The 18,046-nt window shown below is 43.0% G+C and overlaps 1 protein-coding gene across 2 annotated transcripts; it reads left to right on the top strand.

Moving 5' to 3' along the window:
• Window positions 1–9,575: 9,575 nt before the first annotated feature.
• LYZL6 (lysozyme like 6) lies at window positions 9,576–17,672 on the top strand. 2 transcript variants are annotated; one of them, XM_004772456.2, is made up of 5 exons: window positions 9,576–9,717; window positions 13,167–13,393; window positions 13,867–14,025; window positions 15,565–15,643; window positions 17,330–17,672. In XM_004772456.2, the coding sequence occupies exons 2-5, from the start codon at window positions 13,255–13,257 to the stop codon at window positions 17,397–17,399; spliced, it is 447 nt and encodes a 148-aa protein (XP_004772513.1). In that variant the 5' UTR covers window positions 9,576–9,717; window positions 13,167–13,254; the 3' UTR covers window positions 17,400–17,672. The 2 variants fall into 2 exon arrangements, with proteins under 2 accessions (XP_004772513.1, XP_004772512.1); XM_004772455.2 differs by having other exon boundaries at window positions 13,067–13,393.
• Window positions 17,673–18,046: the final 374 nt, after the last annotated feature.

Below are 18,046 nucleotides of genomic sequence, written 5' to 3'. Positions count from 1 at the left end.
TCCTGTGTATGGGCCACTGCTGGCCTCTAGTGGCCATTGGGTAGATTGCACAGTGAATTGGCCTGGAGACAGTGACGCAGTTTTCTGAATCAGATGGAGGCTGGGCTTCTCAACCACAGCGGACCTACAACCCCCTTTTTATAAAACTATATTGTGTGTAACTGTAATTTACCTGATTAAGGTATTGGCATATAATAAGCTACATATTTATGGTGTATGATTTGATAATTTTTGACATACGTATATACTCCTGAATCCACCATCATAATCCAGATAGTGAACATTTCCTCACTCCTAAAAGTTTCCTTATAATTCCTCCCTCTTCCCCTTTCTGCTCCTCCATCCCCAAGCAACTACTGATCTGCTCTCTGTCATTCTAGATTAGCTTACATTTTTCTGGAGTTTCTTGTAAATGGAACTGTGCAGTCTATACGTCTTTCTTCTTGGTCTGGCTTTGTTTGGCATTTTTTAAAAATTATTAATTAATTTATTCTTTTAAAATAAACATATAATGTATTTTTATCCCCAGGGGTACAGGTCTGTGAATCGCCAGGTTTGCACATTTCACAGCACTCATCATAGCACATATCCTCCCCAGTGGCCATATCCCCATCACCCTCTCCCGTCCCCCCTCCCCCCAGAAACCCTCAGTCTATTTTTTGAGATTGAGTCTTTTATGGTTTGTCTCTCTCCCAATCCCACCTTCTTTCATTTTTTTTCTTTTCGTACCCCCCAGCCCCCCACATTGCATCTCATATCAGGGAGATCATATGATAGTTGTCTTTCTCCGATTGACTTATTTCACTAAGCATAATACCCTCTAGTTCCATCCATGTCGTTGCAAATGGCAGGATTTCATTTCTTTTGATGGCTGCATAGTATTCCATTGTGTATATATACCACATCTTCTTGATCCGTTCATCTGTTGATGGACATCTAGGTTCTTTCCATAGTTTGGCTATTGTGGACATTGCTGCTATAAGCATTCAGGTGCATGTGCCCCTTGGAAGCACCACGTTTGTATCTTTAGGATGACCCAGCAGTGCAATCGCTGGGTCATAGGGTAGCTCTATTTTCAGTTTTTTGAGGAACCTCCACACTGTTTTCCAGAGTGGTTGCACCAGCTTGCATTCCCACCAACAGTGTAGGAGGGTTCCCTTCTCTCTGCATCCTCACCAGCATCTGTCATTTCTTGACTTGTTAATTTTAGCCATTCTGACTGGTGTGAGGTGGTATCTCATTGTGGTTTTGATTTGTATTTCCCTGATGCCGAGTGATGTGGAGCATTTTTTCATGTGTCTGTTGGCCATCTGGATGTCTTCTTTGCAGAAATGTTTGTTCATGTCCTCTGCCCATTTCTTGATTGGATTATTTGTTCTTTGGGTGTTGAGTTTGCTAAGCTCTTTATAGATTTTGGATACTAGCCCTTTATTTGATATGTCATTTGCAAATATCTTCTCCCATTCTGTCAGTTGTCTTTTGGTTTTGTTAACTGTTTCCTTTGCTGTACAAAAGCTTTTGATCTTGATGAAATCCCAATAGTTCATTTTTGCCCTTCCTTCTGTTGTCTTTGGTGATGTTCTTAGGAAGAAGTTGCTATGGTTGAGGTCAAAGAGGTTGCTGCCTGTGTTCTCCTCAAGGATTTTGATGGATTCCTTTCTCACATTGAGGTCCTTCATCCATTTTGAGTCTATTTTCATGTGTGGTGTAAGGAAATAGTCCAATTTCATTTTTCTGCATGTGGCTGTCCAATTTTCCCAGCACCATTTGTTGAAGAGGCTGTCTTTTTTCCATTGGACATTCCTCCCTGCTTTGTTGAAGATTAGTTGACCATAGAGTTGAGGGTCTATTTCTGGGCTCTCTATTCTGTTCCATTGATCTATGTGTCTGTTTTTGTGCCAGTACCATACTGTCTTGATGATGATAGCTTTGTAATAGAGCTTGAAGTCTGGAATTGTGATGCCACCAACTTTGGCTTTCTTTTTCAACATTCCTCTAGCTATTCGAGGTCTTTTCTGGTTAATTTTAGGATTGTTTGTTCTATTTCTTTGAAAAAATGGATGGGATTTTGATAGGGATTGCATTAAATGTGTAGATTGCTTTAGGTGGAATCGACATTTTCACAATATTTGTTCTTCCAATCCATGAGCATGGAACATTTTTCCATTTCTTTGTGTCTTCCTCAATTTCTTTCATGAGTACTTTATAGTTTTCTGAGTATAGATTCTTAGCCTCTTTGGTTAGGTTTATTCCTAGGTATCTTATGGTTTTGGGTGCAATTGTAAATGGGACTGACTCCTTAATTTCTCTTTCTTCTGTCTTGTTGTTAGTGTAAAGAAATGCAACTGGTTTCTGTGCATTGACTTTATATCCTGACACTTTACTGAATTCCTGTACAAGTTCTAGCAGTTTTGGAGTGGAGTCTTTTGGGTTTTCCACATATAGTATCATATCATCTGCAAAGAGTGATAGTTTGACTTTTTTGCTGATTTGGATGCTTTAATTTCTTTTTGTTGTCTGATTGCTGAGGCTAGGACTTCTAATACTATGTTGAACAGCAGCGGTGATAAAGGACATCCTTGCCATGTTCCTGACCTTAGTGGAAAAGCTTTCAGTTTTTCTCCATTGAGAATGATATTTGCAGTGGGTTTTTCATAGATGGCTTTGATAATGTTGAGGTATGTGCCCTCTATCCCTACACTTTGAAGAGTTTTAATCAAAAAGGGATGCTGCACTTTGTCAAATGCTTTTTCAGCATCTATTGAGGGTATCATATGGTTCTTATTCTTTCTTTTATTAATGTATTGTATCACATTGATTGATTTGCAGATGTTGAACCAACTTGCAGCCCTGGAATAAATCCCACTTGATTGTGGTGAATAATCCTTCTAATGTACTGTTGGATCCTATTGGCCAGTATTTTGGTGAGAATTTTCGCATCTGTGTTCATCAAGGATATTGGTCTGTAATTCTCTTTTTTGATGGGATCATTGTCTGGTTTTGGGATCAAGGTGATGCTGGCCTCATAAAATGGGTTTGGAAGTTTTCCTTCCATTTCTATTTTTTGGAACAGTTTCAGGAGAATAGGAATTAATTCTTCTTTAAATGTTTGGTAGAATTCCCCTGGGAAGCCGTCTGGCCCTGGACTTTTGTTTGTTCGGAGATTTTTGATGAATGTTTCAATCTCCTTACTGGTTATGGGACTGATCAGGTTTTCTATTTCTTCCTTGTTCAGTTGTGGTAGTTTATATGTCTCTAGAAATGTATCCATTTCTTCCATATTGTTGAATTTGTTGGCATAGAGTTGCTCATAGTATGTTCTTATAATAGTTTGTATTTCTTTGGTGTTAGTTGTGATCTCTCCTCTTTCATTCATGATTTTATTTATTTGGGTCCTTTCTCTTTTTTTTTATCAGTCTGGCCAGGGGTTTATCAATTTTATTAATTCTTTCAAAGAACCAGCTCCTAGTTTCGTTGATTTGATCTATTGTTTTTTTTTTTTAGTTTCTATTTCATTGATTTCTACTCTGATCTTTATTATTTCTCTTCTCCTGCTGGGTTTAGGCTTTCTTTGTTGTTCTTTCTCCAGCTCCTTTAGATGTAGGGTTAGGTTGTGTATTTGAGACCTTTCTTGTTTCTTGAGAAAGGCCTGTACCGCTGTATATTTTCCTCTCAGGACTGCCTTTGTTGTGTCCCACAGATTTTGAACCATTGTGTTTTCATTATCATTTGTTTCCATGAATTTTTTCAATTCTTCTTTAATTTCCTGGTTGACCCATTCATTTTTTAGAAGGATGCTGTTTAGACTCCATGTATTTGGGTTCTTTCCAAATTTCCTCTTGTGATTGAGTTCTAGCTTCAGAGCATTGTGATCTGAAAATATGCAGGGAATGACCCCAATCTTTTGATACCGGTTGAGACCTGATTTATGACCCAGGATGTGGTCTATTCTGGAGAAAGTTCCATGTGCATAAGAAGAATGTATATTCTGTTGCTTTGAGATGGAATGTTCTGAATATATCTGTCATGTCCATCTGGTCCAGTGTGTCATTTAAGGCCTTTATTTCCTTGTTGATCTTTTGCTTAGATGATCTGTCCATTTCAGTGAGGGGAGTGTTAAAGTCCCCTACTATTATTGTATTATTGTCGATGTATTTCTTTGATTTTGTTTTATTTGGTTTATATAGTTGGCTGCTCCCAATATTAGATATTTATTTAGATATTTAAAATTGTTAGGTCTTCTTGTTGGACAGACCCTTTGAGTGTGATATAGTGTCCTTCCTCATCTCTTATTAGAGTCTTTGGCTTAAAATCTAATTGATCTGATATAAGGATTGCCACCCCAGCTTTCTTCTGATGTCCATTAACATGGTACATTGTTTTCCACCCCCTCACTTTAAATCTGGAGGTGTCTTCGGTTCTAAAATGAGCTTCTTGTAGGCAGCATATTGATGGGTTTTGATTTTTTTATCCATTCTGATGCCCTGTGTCTTTTTATTGGGGCATTTAGCCCATTAACATTCCAGGTAACTGTTGAGAGATATGAATTAAGTGCCATTGTATGGCACTATTTTGTGCCACCTGTAAGGTGACTGTTACTGTATATTGTCTCTGTTTCTTTCTGATCTACTACTTTTAGGGTCTCTCTTTGCTTAGAGGAGCCTTTTTAATATTTCCTGTAGAGCTGGTTTGGTGTTTGCAAATTCTTTCAGTTTTTGTTTGTCCTGGAAGCTTTTTATCTCTCCTTCTATTTTCAATAATAGCCTATCTGGACATAGTATTCTTGGCTGCATGTTTTTCTCATTTAGTGCTCTGAATATATCATGCCAGTTCTTTCTGGCCTGCCAGGTCTCTGTGGATAGGTCCGCTGCCATTCTAATGTTTTTACCCTTGTATGTTACAGACTTCTTTTCCCAAGCTGCTTTCAGGATATTCTCTTTGTCGCTAAGACCTGTAAATTCTACTATCAGGTGACGAGGTGTGGACCTATTTTTATTGATTTTGAGGGGCGTTCTTAGCATCTCCTGGATTTTGATGTTTGTTCCCTTTGCCATATTAGGGAAATTCTTTACAATAATTCTCTCCAATATACCTTCTGCTCCCCTCTCTCTTTCTTCTTCTTCTGGAATCCCAATTATTCTAATGTTGTGTCATCTTATGGTGTCATTTATCTCTCGAATTCTTTCCTCATGGTCCAGTATTTGTTCATCTCTCTTTTGCTCAGCTTCTTTATTCTCTATCATTTGGTCTTCTATGTCACTAATTCTTTCTTCTGCCTCATTTATCCTAGCAGTAAGAGCTTCCATTTTTGATTGAACCTCATTAATAGCTTTTTTTAAATTTCAACTTGATTAGATTTTAGTTCTTTTATTTCTCCAGAAAGGGCTTTTATCTCTCTGGAGAGGGTTTCTCTAATATCTTCTATGCCTTTTTCGAGCCAGGCTAGAACCTTGAGAATCGTCATTCTGAACTCTAGATCTGTCATATTACCAATGCCTGTATTGATTAGGTCCCCAGCCTTTAGTGCTGCCTCTTCTTCTTTTTTTTTGTGGTGAGTTTTTCCGCCTTGTCATTTTGTCCAAATAAGATTTGCTTTCTCCTCCTCTGGAATTCCACTGTTCTCCTTGGTGAGTGAAGTTGGTCTTGGCTGGGTTTCTTGTTCATCTTCTGGTGGAGGGGCCTGTTGTAGTGATTCTCAAGTGTCTTTGTCCCAGGCGGAATTGCACTGCCCTTACCAGGAGCCGGGCTGAGTAATCCACTCGGGTTTGCTTTCAGGAGCTTTTGTTCCCTGAGCGCTTTCCGTAAAGTTCCAGAGGACGGGAATGAAGATAGAAACCTCCCAGTCTCCAGCCTGGAGGAGCCGAGAGCTTGGGGCCCCACTCCTCAGTGCGCCCTCAGAGAAAAGTGCCCGGTCGCTTCTGTCTCCGTGGCCTCCGGCTGCGCTCCGAGCTCACTCAGCCTTTGCCCAGTTCAAGGTAACCCCCAGCTGAGAGCTCACTCCTCAGCTTTGTCGCTGTAGCTGGCTTCCCCGCTCTAATACCTGCGAGCTCTGCGACACTCAGACACCCCCTGTCCTTCTGTGACCCCGTGGGACCTGGGGTTACGCTGACCCCGCGTGGGCTTCCCCCCGGTTTAGCCTCTGGAGCGATGTCCCTCCGTGGAACAGACTTTTAAAAGTCCTGATTCTGTGCTCCGTTGCTCCGCCGCTTGCCAGGAGCCGGCCCCCTTCCCCCGCGGTCTATCTTCCCGTCACTTTGGATTCACTTCTCCGCAGGTCCTACCTTTCAGAAAGTGATCGATTTTCTGTTTCTAGAATTGTTGCTCTTCTTCTCTTCGATTTCCCATTGGATTTGTAGGTGTTCACAATGGTTAGATAAGCTATCTAGCTGATCTCCTGCTGCCTGATGCCGTCTCAGCCTGCTACTTCTTCACCATCTTGACTCTCACTGGCATTATTTTATAAATTTATCCATGTTGTTGGGTGTACCGGTAGCTCATTCCTTTTCATTATTGAGTAGTATTCCATTATCTGAGTGTACCAGAATGTGTTTACCCGTTCAGCAAGGTGATAATTTTAAACATCGATAATAATGTCCTAAATAGAAGACAAACTGCAGGAAAGCAATAAAATAATAGGTCAGTTTCGTGTAAATGCTCAGGCATGATCACACTGGAACATGTGATGTAGTCAGACACTTCACCTACTTGGACAGTTACAACAGGAACCCACTTTGCCAGAAGCTTTGGTTTGGTTCCAAAGCCCCGAGGTCAACCATTCTGAGGGTACAGGGTTGAGCTGATGCATGGGGGCTGAAAGTGGACAGAGCGGGTGGACACTGGCAGACTATAGCTCAGTGGAAAGATTTATTTCTCACAGGGTTGGCCATCAGGAAGCCATGTTGTCTTTTAATTTAATAGCACCGCCCCAGCTAGATCTAACCCTAAACACCCATGAGCTTGACTAACAATGCTCAGCGCCCAGGGAGATGCTTCCTGTCTTACTCTATATCGATGGGGGAGAAAGTGCATCTACACTGAAAGGTTTAATGAAAGCTAAACAGGACCCCTGCTGGGTAATATCTCAGCGTGCAGGGAGACTTTGAGCAGAGAAGTACTTAGGTAAGAGAAAAGACAAATTAATGAACTTGTCAGATCTTTCCTCTGAGCCTGAATGCAATAGATTTGAATACAAAGAATGTCATTTTTTAGTAGTACCAAGTGTACCATTTCTTTTTGTTTTATATGCCTCTTTGTGGTTCTGGGGGTACAGATGAATGTGTACAGTATTTGTATCTGTTATAAATGGAAGCTGAGAAAATGTTTGCAATACTACATAAATCCCATCACATCACTCAAATGTGTATATTTATCTAGACTTTAAACATAATGATACTAATTCTTCACATTGGCAATGAGATGGACACCGAATGCTGGAATTACAAATTTTAACAGTTTCGCTTAAAAGTTAGTTATTGTGGGGGGGGGGCTTGATCTCAGAGTCATGAGTTTGATCCCTACATCAGGGTTAGAGATTATAAATAAATACATAAATAAAAAGTTACTTTAAAAAAAAAGATTTATTTATTTATTTGAGAGACAGTGAAAGAAAGTGTGTGCATGAGCAGGAGAAGAGGCGGGGGAGAGGGAGAAAAAACCTCCAGCAGATTCCCCACTGAGCGGATCCTGAAACGGGGCTCAGTCCCAAGACCCTGAGAACACGACCTGAGCTGAAACCACGAGTCTGGCACTCAACCCACTGAGCCACTCAGGAACCCAAAACTTACTTATTTTTAAATAAAAATTTAAATGAAATGTTTAGTTTAAAAACAATTTAAGTTAAATTGTAAAAATTAAGTTATTTAATAACATTTAATTCAGCTTTTAAAGAGTAAAATCATATATTTGAATTTGTGTATATTCGATATAAAAATTTGATATTTATTAATTCTCATGTGTGCTTTGCCTTTTAAATTTTTACTACTGCTTTTTTAATTTTCCAGTATGTAAAAAAAAACCTAACTTTGGAGGAAAACACTGGAAAAAACTAGTAAAACATTTTTATGCAAATTTCTATTTTTGATGAAAATATATTTACGTTTTGTTCTTTGAATATAATTGTGATTTTAGTCCTTAAATATATTTTAAAATCTTGGTAATCATAATGTAATTAGTGATTTTGCTGAAAGGAAAATAAATGTCACAGACTAATCATCATCATTGATGAATTAGGTATATGTTTATTACTCCTTTGAACATTGTTTTTTGTTTTTATCTGAGAGAGACAGCACGTGCATGGGGGGAGGGTGGGGCAGAGGGAGAGAGAGAGAAGCAGGGTCCCCCCTAAGCAGGGAGCCCCATGCTGAGCTGGATCCCAGGACACCAGGACTATGACCTGAGCCTGAGCCAAAGGGAGATGCTTAACCAGGTAGACGTTTAACCCACTGAGCCACCCAGGTGCCACTCCTTCCAACACTGTTAGCCTGCACCCCAATGTCCCTCGGCCCTCTGGAAAGAGAAGTGTGGAAGCAGAAGTACAGGACAGCACTGTCCACCTAGAAGCTCTTCCTTTTTTTTTTTTTTTAAGATTTTATTTATTTATTTGACAGATGGAGATTACAAGTAGGCAGAGAGGCAGGCAGAGAGAGAGGACAGGGGAGCAGACTCCCTGCTGAGCAGAAAGCCCGATGGCGGGGCTCAATCCCAGGTCCCTGAGATCATGACCTGAGCCGAAGGCAGAGGCTTAACCCACTGAGCCACCCAGGCACCCCTCTTCCCACCTTCTCTCCCTCAGCCCCTGCCATCCTGTTTCCAGGTGTAGAGAGTCACAGAACTTTTCTTTGCCTCCTTTCTGCTACAATTGGTGGGAGTATCTCTCAGACTTCGCCGGTAACTAATGACACTGAGATGGGCCCCCTACATGGGGAGGTGACAGGTTGTCTGGTCACCACTTCCCAGAGGGTTAACCCTATGCTCTCTACCAGGCAGGTCTCTCTTGACTGCAAGGGACAGAAACCCAAGCCAAACTCATTTCTGCAGGAAGGGATGTTTAACGAATCACAGAGCAAGAGTGTGTTTAGGTCTCAGAAAGGGTGGACTCTAAGATTGGAATCCTGTCTGGACCCTGCTCCCTCTTCGGGGAGGTTTATCCTCTCAGATGGGCCGTATCCATATGATTCCACACTGTCAGTTTCTGGCCGCACACCTGAAGGCTTCCCGTGGGAAGCTGAGCTGCTCCACTCAGTTTCAATTCAAAATATAATGGTGGGGCCCTAGGGACACCCTGTCCCTGGAAGATGGGGCCCTGTGATTGGCAGTCTCCACTGCTCCATCGGAAGGAGCTCCCCACAAAGGCAATACTGTTCATGGAAGGGAAGGGAGGTGGACACTCAGAAAACCAGAATTCTCTGCCCTGCCCCACCAGTGGTCTTCATCAGTTATCACGGTCTTTCCAGACCCATCTGTACTTTCTGCTGGAAGCTTGAATGGGCCTCAGTTTGCATGGTTCAGACCAGAGTATTTCCAGGAGAATGATGACATCACAGAACAGGGGTTCCAGAAGGCAGGCTGGCCTAGCACTCTCACCTTCTTTAGAACATGGGGACCTGTGAACTAGGAGGGGTTAGGGTATAGCTCATGTGGAAGAGACTCTGTGCTACTGACTCTGGAGGAAAGCCCTGGCCTGTCTGGGACCTGGGGTCGGAGAAGGCTAGGAGACAGGTAAGCTTTGGAAGGGGAGGTGGGAATGCACCTGCCAGAAGTACTTCATTCCCCCACAGAAACCCCAAGAGGGGGCTTCATGGGCAGAGATAGAGCTCCCTGCTTCCCAAGGCTCCGTGACTCCTGTCTCTGAAGGAACCTTCAGAGTCAGGGTAGAGAAGGGTTGCATGCGACATACTTATACCAAACAATTCTTTGTGGTTTGTCTGAAATTCTAATGTAACTGGACATCCTGTCATTTTATTTGCCAAATCTGGCAACTCTAGGGTGTGAGAGAGAAGCAAAAGAGTGTTCACAAGCTCAGACTAGTATGGAGGGGTTTCAGAAGACACTTGTGAGGTGACAAGGCCGTCAGAGTCGCCATGTTGTCCATGAAGAAGTTGCCTGACTCTGAAGCCCATGGATGGAGGGATGCAGGCCTTTGCCCTTGAGAACATATACTTAGTTTAAGGGGAAAGATACACACACACACACACACACACACACTTAGTGAGAGAAATAGCCCCATTCTTTGCTTTCACTGCATTGACAGTTTTGAAGACTAGAGGCCAGTTATTTTATAGATTTTCTGTCAGTTTGGCTTTATCCAATGTTTCCTTGGGATTAAATGCAACTTATGCATCCCTGGCCAGAATACTACCAAAGCCCCATATGTCATTCTTAGGGCATCACTTCTGGAAGCACGTCATCTTTCTCTGTCTTTTATTGGTGCTATTAATTTTGATTGCAAGTTCCACAAACTGTCTGGTTTCTTTGCTGCATAGTTGCTGTTTTTTTCCCATGCAACTAATAGAAGACCTGGGGGAAGACCCTCTAAGAGCTTGTGTATATCATTTCTTCATCAAGCTTCCCACCATGTCAGATTTCACATCTGTTGATGATTCCTGCTCAGACCAATCTCTGATGGTTGGAGAATGGTGATTTTCCAACTTCATGATTGCCTCCTCATTGATCATTCACCCTTTTATTGTCAGCTCTCCCCATCCCCATTATGTGTCTATTCATTACTATTAAGGACTCTTGGGTTCCTATCTCATTCAATAGATTATAATCTGTCACCGTCATTTATTTTGATGGTCAAATTGTCCCAGACTACCATAGAAACCATTGTGCATTATTCTGGACACACAACACCAAAAGCACAAGCAACAAAAGAAAAGAAATAGATAAATCAGTCTTCATTAAAATGTAACTCTTTTGTTTCAAAGAACCCCATCAAGAAAGTGAAAGGGAGCCCACAGAATGTGAGAAAATATTTGCAAATACATATCTCGCAAAGAACTTTTACAACTCAATAATAAAAGGCAAATAACTAAAAAATGGGCAAAGGGTCTGAATACTAGATATTTTCCCAAAGATCAACAAATAGCCAAAGATTGCATGAAAGATCATTAACCACCAGGGAAATGCAAATCAAAACCAGGATGTGATACCACTTCACACCAATTAGGTTATCTTTGGTGAGAAAGTATTAGTGAGAATGTGGAAAAATTTGAACCTTCCTACACTGACAACTGCTGAGGGCACAGCCAAATTTTCTGGCAGTTCCTCCAAAGTTTAAGATTTATTTATTTATTGGGGGAGGGGAGGGAGAGAGAGAATCTCAAGGAGATTCCTGACTGAGCCCCAAGCCCAACCCTGGACTCTATCCCACGACCCTGAGATCATGACCTGAGCCAAAATCAAGAGTCAGATGCTCAACTGACTGACCCACCCAGGCCCTCCAGTTCCTCCAAAGTTTAAACTTTAAGTTATTTATATGACTCAGCAATTCTCCTAAGTATATGTCTAAAGAAATGAAAACATTTGTCCAGGGGCACCTGGGTGGCTCAGTGGGTTAAGCCTCTGTCTTTGGCACAGGTCATGGTCTCAGGGTCCTGGGATCGAGCCCTGCATCCAGCTCTCTGCTCAGCAGGGACCCTGCTTCCCCTCTCCCTCTGCCTACTTGCGATTTCTGTCTGTCAAATAAATAAATAAAATCTTAAAAAAAAAAGAGAGAAAACATTTGCCCACACAAAAACTTGTATGTCAATGTTCATAGCTCCATCGTTCATAATAGCCCCAAACTAAAAACAACCCAAATGTTTATAAAATGATAAGTATAGAAATAGATTGTGGTCTATCCATACAATGGAATATTATTCAACCATAATGAGATCCTGATACCTGCTGCTTCATGGATAAATCTCGAAAACATTGTTAAGTGAAAGAAGCCAGACACAAGGCCATATAGTGTATGACTCTACTTATGTGCAATGTCCTGAAGAGGCTAATCTAGAGAGACAGAAAGTAGATTTAAGGTAGTCAGAGGCAGGAGGAAAGTGGACGGGGAAGTGACTGCTAACAAGTATGGGATTTCTTCTTGGGTTGATGAAAATGTTTTAAAACTGGCTGAGTTGATAGTTATACAGCTCTGCAAACACACTAGAGAACTACTGGACTGTACACTTGAAGTGAAGTGATGGTATGACATAGTGAATTATATATCATGAATTTTATCTCAATAAAGCTGTTACCAAAAATAATGTTCCAGATTTGGCCAGTGGGTGCCCCTTGGAGCTGACTCTCATGTCCATTTGACATGCTCCAGTCCATATTTTGAGCACTTCCTTACTTTCTAGCACTAGAGAATCTGGACTTACCTCATACCCTTTCCTACTCCAGCCTAGGAAGCAACTCTTTCCCCAGAAGTCCTGCTTCCTGTTTGGGGGAAATGTAAAACCAAGATCATATTTCCTTTAATCATCGTAACAAGTCTATTGAGTAGGTATTAGTGTATCTTCATTTTACAAATGAGGCCCAGAGAGGCCCAAGTAAATTGTTCAGGGTCACACAGCAGCCCTGTGTTTGAAAGTAGGCAGTGCGAATCCAGAGCCCTTGCTCCTTACTCCTCCCCCAGCACACAGTGTGAAGGTGAAGGTTATTTCTGCAGCAAGATCACTTTTCTTTGCTTTATGATATGCACCTTTGGGTGGAAATGAAAGTGCAGAACCCATAAACAGCTTCCTAGGAATTGCACAAGGCAGGTTCTGCCCTTGGGCAAAGTCATGTGTCGTGTATGTGGGGGTGTAGGGCTGGCGGGAGTTCAGCACCCACTGTCCTAGACCTTCCTCTGCAAACATGTACTCAAATCCACACACACAGAATTAATCTCCTTTGCCACCCTCACTCCCCACTCCGTACCAAAATACTGCCCACAGCTGGGTTTCCATTATGAGTGAGAATAGCTAAAAGGGGTGAAGGTCTATAGATGAAAGGCGATCAGCCTTGGTTTTTCGATGTTGACACCAGGCAACGGGGATGTGAAGATTCATGATACTATTCTCTTTTATTTTGTAAATATTTAAAGGTTTCTATTGTAAACAAGTATACAATAATAAAGAAGAGGAAAGAGAAATAGCCAGGTGGGGAGCCGTGTGTGAGCGAGGACATATGGCTGCCCTCTGCAGATTCCTCAGCGGCTCAGAGAAGACCAGCGGCACATCGGTGAGATCCTCAGAACAGTGGGCCCTCAACTGTACCTTCTCCCCTCCGAAGATGACAGGGACACTACTCATGTCCTTGGTCAGCTGCCTCATTGCCATCAGTCAGGCCAGCCTCATCAATCGCTGTGACTTGGCCAGAGTGCTGCGCAAGGAGGACTTGGATGGGTTTGAGGGCTACTCCTTGAATGACTGTGAGTGCCCCCCCCAACAACCCCCACCCATTTCTCCTCTCCTGGTCACACCCTAGGTGGCCACCTTTCTCTCTGTCATTCATCTTTCAAAGCCAAGTTCCATCCCTGAGGAGCCCTTGCCAACATTCCATATTTGTTCCATAATTATTAACTGAGCACTTGTTATGTACCAGGAACTATATTGGGTGCTGGAGATGTCCCTCACTGGGCTTTGCCCAGTTCCTGGCACACAGTAGGTAATCAATAAGTGCAGGAAGCATGGGTGGACAGATAGGTGATGAGTGGTTATACTGAGGGGCAGGTGGGTTGGACGAAGGGTGAGGGGAGAAGCTAATGGGTCTTTCTTGCCTACTTGCCCCATCCAGCCTCTTAGGCCTTGCTCCTTTCTTCTGCTTCCTGATCTCCCTCTCTCCTCTATCTCCCTCCTGCCTCAGCTCGGCACCCTCTAAGAACCCTCTTCTCCCTGTTCAAAGGGCTGTGTCTGGCTTTTGTGGAAAGCAACTTCAACATATCAAAGGTAAATGAAAACGCAGATGGCAGCTTTGACTATGGAATCTTCCAGATCAACAGCCATTACTGGTGCAACGATTACCGGAGTCATTCGGAAAACATTTGCCACGAGGACTGTCAAGGTCTGGCCAGGGCCCCAGGGTGGGAGAGGTGAGAGAGACGACCAGGCTCTACTCACAGGACTTCTCCTTCGATTCAAAGCCTGGCCATGTCCCCAGAGGGATGGTCCAAAGAGTCTAGTCCAGGAATGCCTTTGCTGAGCAGAGGATTTCACTAGTGGCTGTAGTGCTCACCCTGTTAGGGATTCCTCCGTGTGCAGGATCCAGAGAAGCTCTGCATCGCCAACATTTCTCTTGGGTGTGTTATATGCTCTGCACTTTACCTGAAGAGCCCATTTCACCCAGATTTTCATGCAATGGAAATTATCTTTTTTTTTAATTTTTTATTTTTTATTAACATATAATGTATTATTAGCTGCAGGAGTACAGGTCTGTGAATCGCCAGGTTTACACACTTCACAACACTCACCATAGCACATACCTTCTCCAATGTCCATAACCCAACCACCCTCTCTCTACCCACCTCCTCCCAGCAACCCTCAGTTTGTTTTTTGAGATTAAGAGTCTGTTATGGTTTGTCTCCCTCCTGCTCCCATCTTGTTTCATTTATTCCTTTCCTACCCCCCAAACCCCACATGTTGCCTCTCAATTTCCTCATATCAGGGAGATCACACGATAATTTTCTTTCTCTGATTGACTTATTTTGCTCAGCATAATACCCTCTAGTTCCATCCACATCGTCACAAATAGCAAGATTTCATTTCTTTTGATGGCTGCATAGTATTCCATTGTATATATACCACATCTTCTTTATCCATTCATCTGTTGATGGACATCTAGGTTCTTTCCATAGTTTGGCTACTGTGGACATTGCTGCTATAAACATTCAGGTGCATGTGTCCCTTTGGATCACTACATTTGTATCTTTAGGGTAAATACCCAGTAGTGCAATTACTGGGTCATAGGGTAGCTCTATTTTCAACTTTTTGAGGAACCTCCATTCTGTTTCAGTGAAAATTATCTTGTTGCCCACCTTACAGATGAGCCAACTGAGGCTCACAGAACCAGTGCTGAATGCCAGGTTACTGGCCCTGAAGGCTCAGCTCTAACCATCAAGTACTAACGTTGTCTAATGGTCTGATTAAAGGCCAAGTACAAACTCCCCTCATCAGAGCCACTCCAGGAGGGGCCATACATGACTTGGACCTTCTCTCCCTCTTTCACAGTCTGATTAAGATTCCTAGACTCTCTACCTGAAGAGCCTCCCTCATCAGGCAAATTTACCTTGGTCTCTGTGCTGCCTGTTTTGACATTTCCTTTCCCCAGAAACACTCAAACATAGGGTGAACCGTCATCTACCTTGGTTGGGAAGTATGGTGGTAAACAGTCATCCTGCCCCTCCTGCCCCCACCTCTGACACCCCGACTGCTATTGTAGGGATGTCTGAATGGGGCTCTCGGAGGGATGCCTTGCCTAATCTGGAAATACTCAGCTCCTGGGTGCCCCATGCCAGCACAAGGACAGCCCATGTCTGCCTCAGTCTTTGGGACTATCCTTTGTGTTCTCACGGGTAATCTCTCTCTCTCTCTCTCTCTCTTTCAGACCTACTGAGCCCCAATCTTCTCTCAACCATCAGCTGTGCAAAAAAGATTGTGTCTGGAGCAGGGGGGATGAAGAACTGGTGAGGAGGACACTGTGGGACTAAGTTAGTGGGCAGAGTCCCCAGGAGGGATGTGGTGACAGAGAAAGGCATAGTAGGCAAGGACTAGACCCTTTCATAGTCTAGAAAGATGTAGAAGAGCGGCAGAGCTTGCGACTCTGATTTACGAGACCTGGGATCTGGGTCTTTCTCAGATGTTATATTTAAACTGAGGGGGAGCCTGGGTGGCTCAGTTGGTTAAGCGTCTGACTCTTGATTTCGGCTCAGGTCATGATCTCAGTGTCTTGGGATCGAGCCCTATGACAGGCTACCCACTCAGTGGGGAGTCTGCTTGGGATTCTCCCTCCCTATAATTCTTCCCCTCTCCGTCTGCCCCTCTCCCCACTTGTTCATTCTCTCTCTCAAAAATAAATAAATCTTCTAAATAAAACAAAAATAATCCTCTTTTGGATGCAGTAACAAAGCAGCTTGAATTAGCTGAGAGAGAGGTATCCTGAGGGGACAAGTTGTGTCACTGAGCTTACACAGGTGCAACCTGTGGAGAGGACCTCAGGAAGAGAGTGGAAGCAGAGCTGGAAACTGTCAGCCAGCTTTTCCTGCAAGTTTCTACTTCCTGGTGCATTTGCTTCCCTTCTTTCTTTGTAGAGCCGCATTCTCTGCTTCACCTTCCACAAGACAGACCAAGGCTGCCCCAAGTTGATGGGCTAATGTCCTAAGCAGCCACAGAGACAGCGTAATAAGCTCAGTCCCAGTTCAAGGGCTCAAGATAAAGAATCTGGTTGGTTCAGCTTGGACCAATGCCCCTGCTTAGTTTAATCAGCTGGAGGCCTGGGAGCAATTAAGTCATACCTTCATTAGGGAGAAAGGCCCTTCTCCCTAATTGGCAGCAACATTTTCTTTTTAAAAAAAGATTTTATTTATTTATTTGAGAGAGAGAGAGCGCGCAAATGCACGGGGAGGGAGGGAGGGAGAAGCAGCAGACTCCCGGCCAAGCGAGGTGTCCAATGTAGGACTCTGCAGGACTCGATCCCAGGACCCCAACATCATGACCTGAGCCAAAGGCAGATGCTGAACCAGTGGAGCCACTCAAGTGCCTGTGGCAGCAACATTTTCTGTAAAAGTTGTGTAGCTCCTCAGCTGAGCAGATACCCCCAAAACTGTCAGCTTACCAGTGGTGGACATTGGGATGGTTACTTCACTCGTCTGAGCTTCAAACTGGATATGTACAGGATAAAAATGGCTGCCTCTCCGGGCCTCTGTGAGGATGGAGGGAGTCCCATGCCTTGCCTACTCTAGAAATACCATGCAGAAAGGACACGGATGACTATTAGGGCCGACCCTTTCTGGAGGGAGAGTCAATGGTTGTGCCTGAGATTAATTGATTGATTGATTGATTGATTATTTACCTGTTTATTTATTTAGTAACTTTCAGCCCCATAAAATGATGCTCTCCCACTTCAGAGGGAGGTAAGGATTTGAAAATTTGGAAGCATACTGAATGGGAGAAGAGGACAAACACCAGGGATAAGGGCAACTTAAAAAAAGAACCAGAGGGGCCACAGCGGGACAGACCAGAAAGCTAGGAATGAAGGGGGGTTGGGTTCTGAGCACTGCTCTGCCTGAGAGACTTACTAAAAGTTGGGCCATGTATGTGGAGAGGGAGCTTACTAAGTAGAAAGCAAGAACCAATCTTTCTTCTCTCCACAGGGTAGCATGGAGGTTGCACTGTGCAGGCCGTCCACTCTCCTACTGGATGACAGGATGTTTCTTGGGATGAGACAGGCGGCAAGGCTACTATGGAGTCATTCCAGAGCCCCTCTTCTCACTCGGGAATTCTTCACTTCTTCCTCTTGTCTCCACCTCACGTTGTTTTCTTTCATTCCCATTTACAAATAAAAATGACCAGAGCCCCAGGAATAAATAGTTTTTTTCCGGGTTCCTCCTTGTACCCATCTGGGCCCAGGCATCTTGTTCCTGACTGTCATTTGCAAACCCAGAGGACCACAATGAAGAAATTGTTATATTTGGGGGATTATTAAAGCATTCCTTGTGCAAAGAATGTGTTAATTTATTCATTTTTAATTCCAGATATTTTTGAGTACATAATCTAGTAGGAGAGGGGTAGGTACTAGGAGAAGGAAAATAAATCATAACTATTGTTCCTGAGGTGTTCAAAATCTACCCACAGATGTACACAAATAATGGGTACAATGAGTGAGTGGATATATACAATGAATACAGTGGATAATAAAATGGGTAATAAAATCTACAATTTTTGGTTTTAAAGAGTATCAGGATCCCAGGTATTCCTCCAAAGCCAACTATTTTCAAAGTAAAAGAGAAAGTTCAGAAGTAGGTCATGGGTGGAGCTAAGGGTCTTATAGATTGAGGTGGAGAAAGTGGTGTGGGGCCTGAGAGATGGTG

This window comes from Mustela putorius, unplaced genomic scaffold (assembly GCF_011764305.1).
Source record: "Mustela putorius furo isolate JIRA1106 unplaced genomic scaffold, ASM1176430v1.1 tig00000487_pilon_pilon_pilon, whole genome shotgun sequence".
NCBI classification, from domain to species: Eukaryota; Metazoa; Chordata; class Mammalia; order Carnivora; family Mustelidae; genus Mustela; species Mustela putorius.
Note: the sequence above shows the minus strand (reverse complement) of the source record. Positions and strands in the feature narration are given on the sequence as shown.

Coding starts and splice junctions, on each gene's coding strand:
- LYZL6 (XM_004772455.2), top strand. CDS start 13,150: ATGGCTGCCCTCTGCAGATTCCTCAGCGGCTCAGAGAAGACCAGCGGC. Junction 14,026..15,564: donor TTGCCACGAGGACTGTCAAG/GTCTGGCCAGGG, acceptor TCTCTCTTTCAG/ACCTACTGAGCCCCAATCTT. Junction 15,644..17,329: donor GCAGGGGGGATGAAGAACTG/GTGAGGAGGACA, acceptor TTCTCTCCACAG/GGTAGCATGGAGGTTGCACT.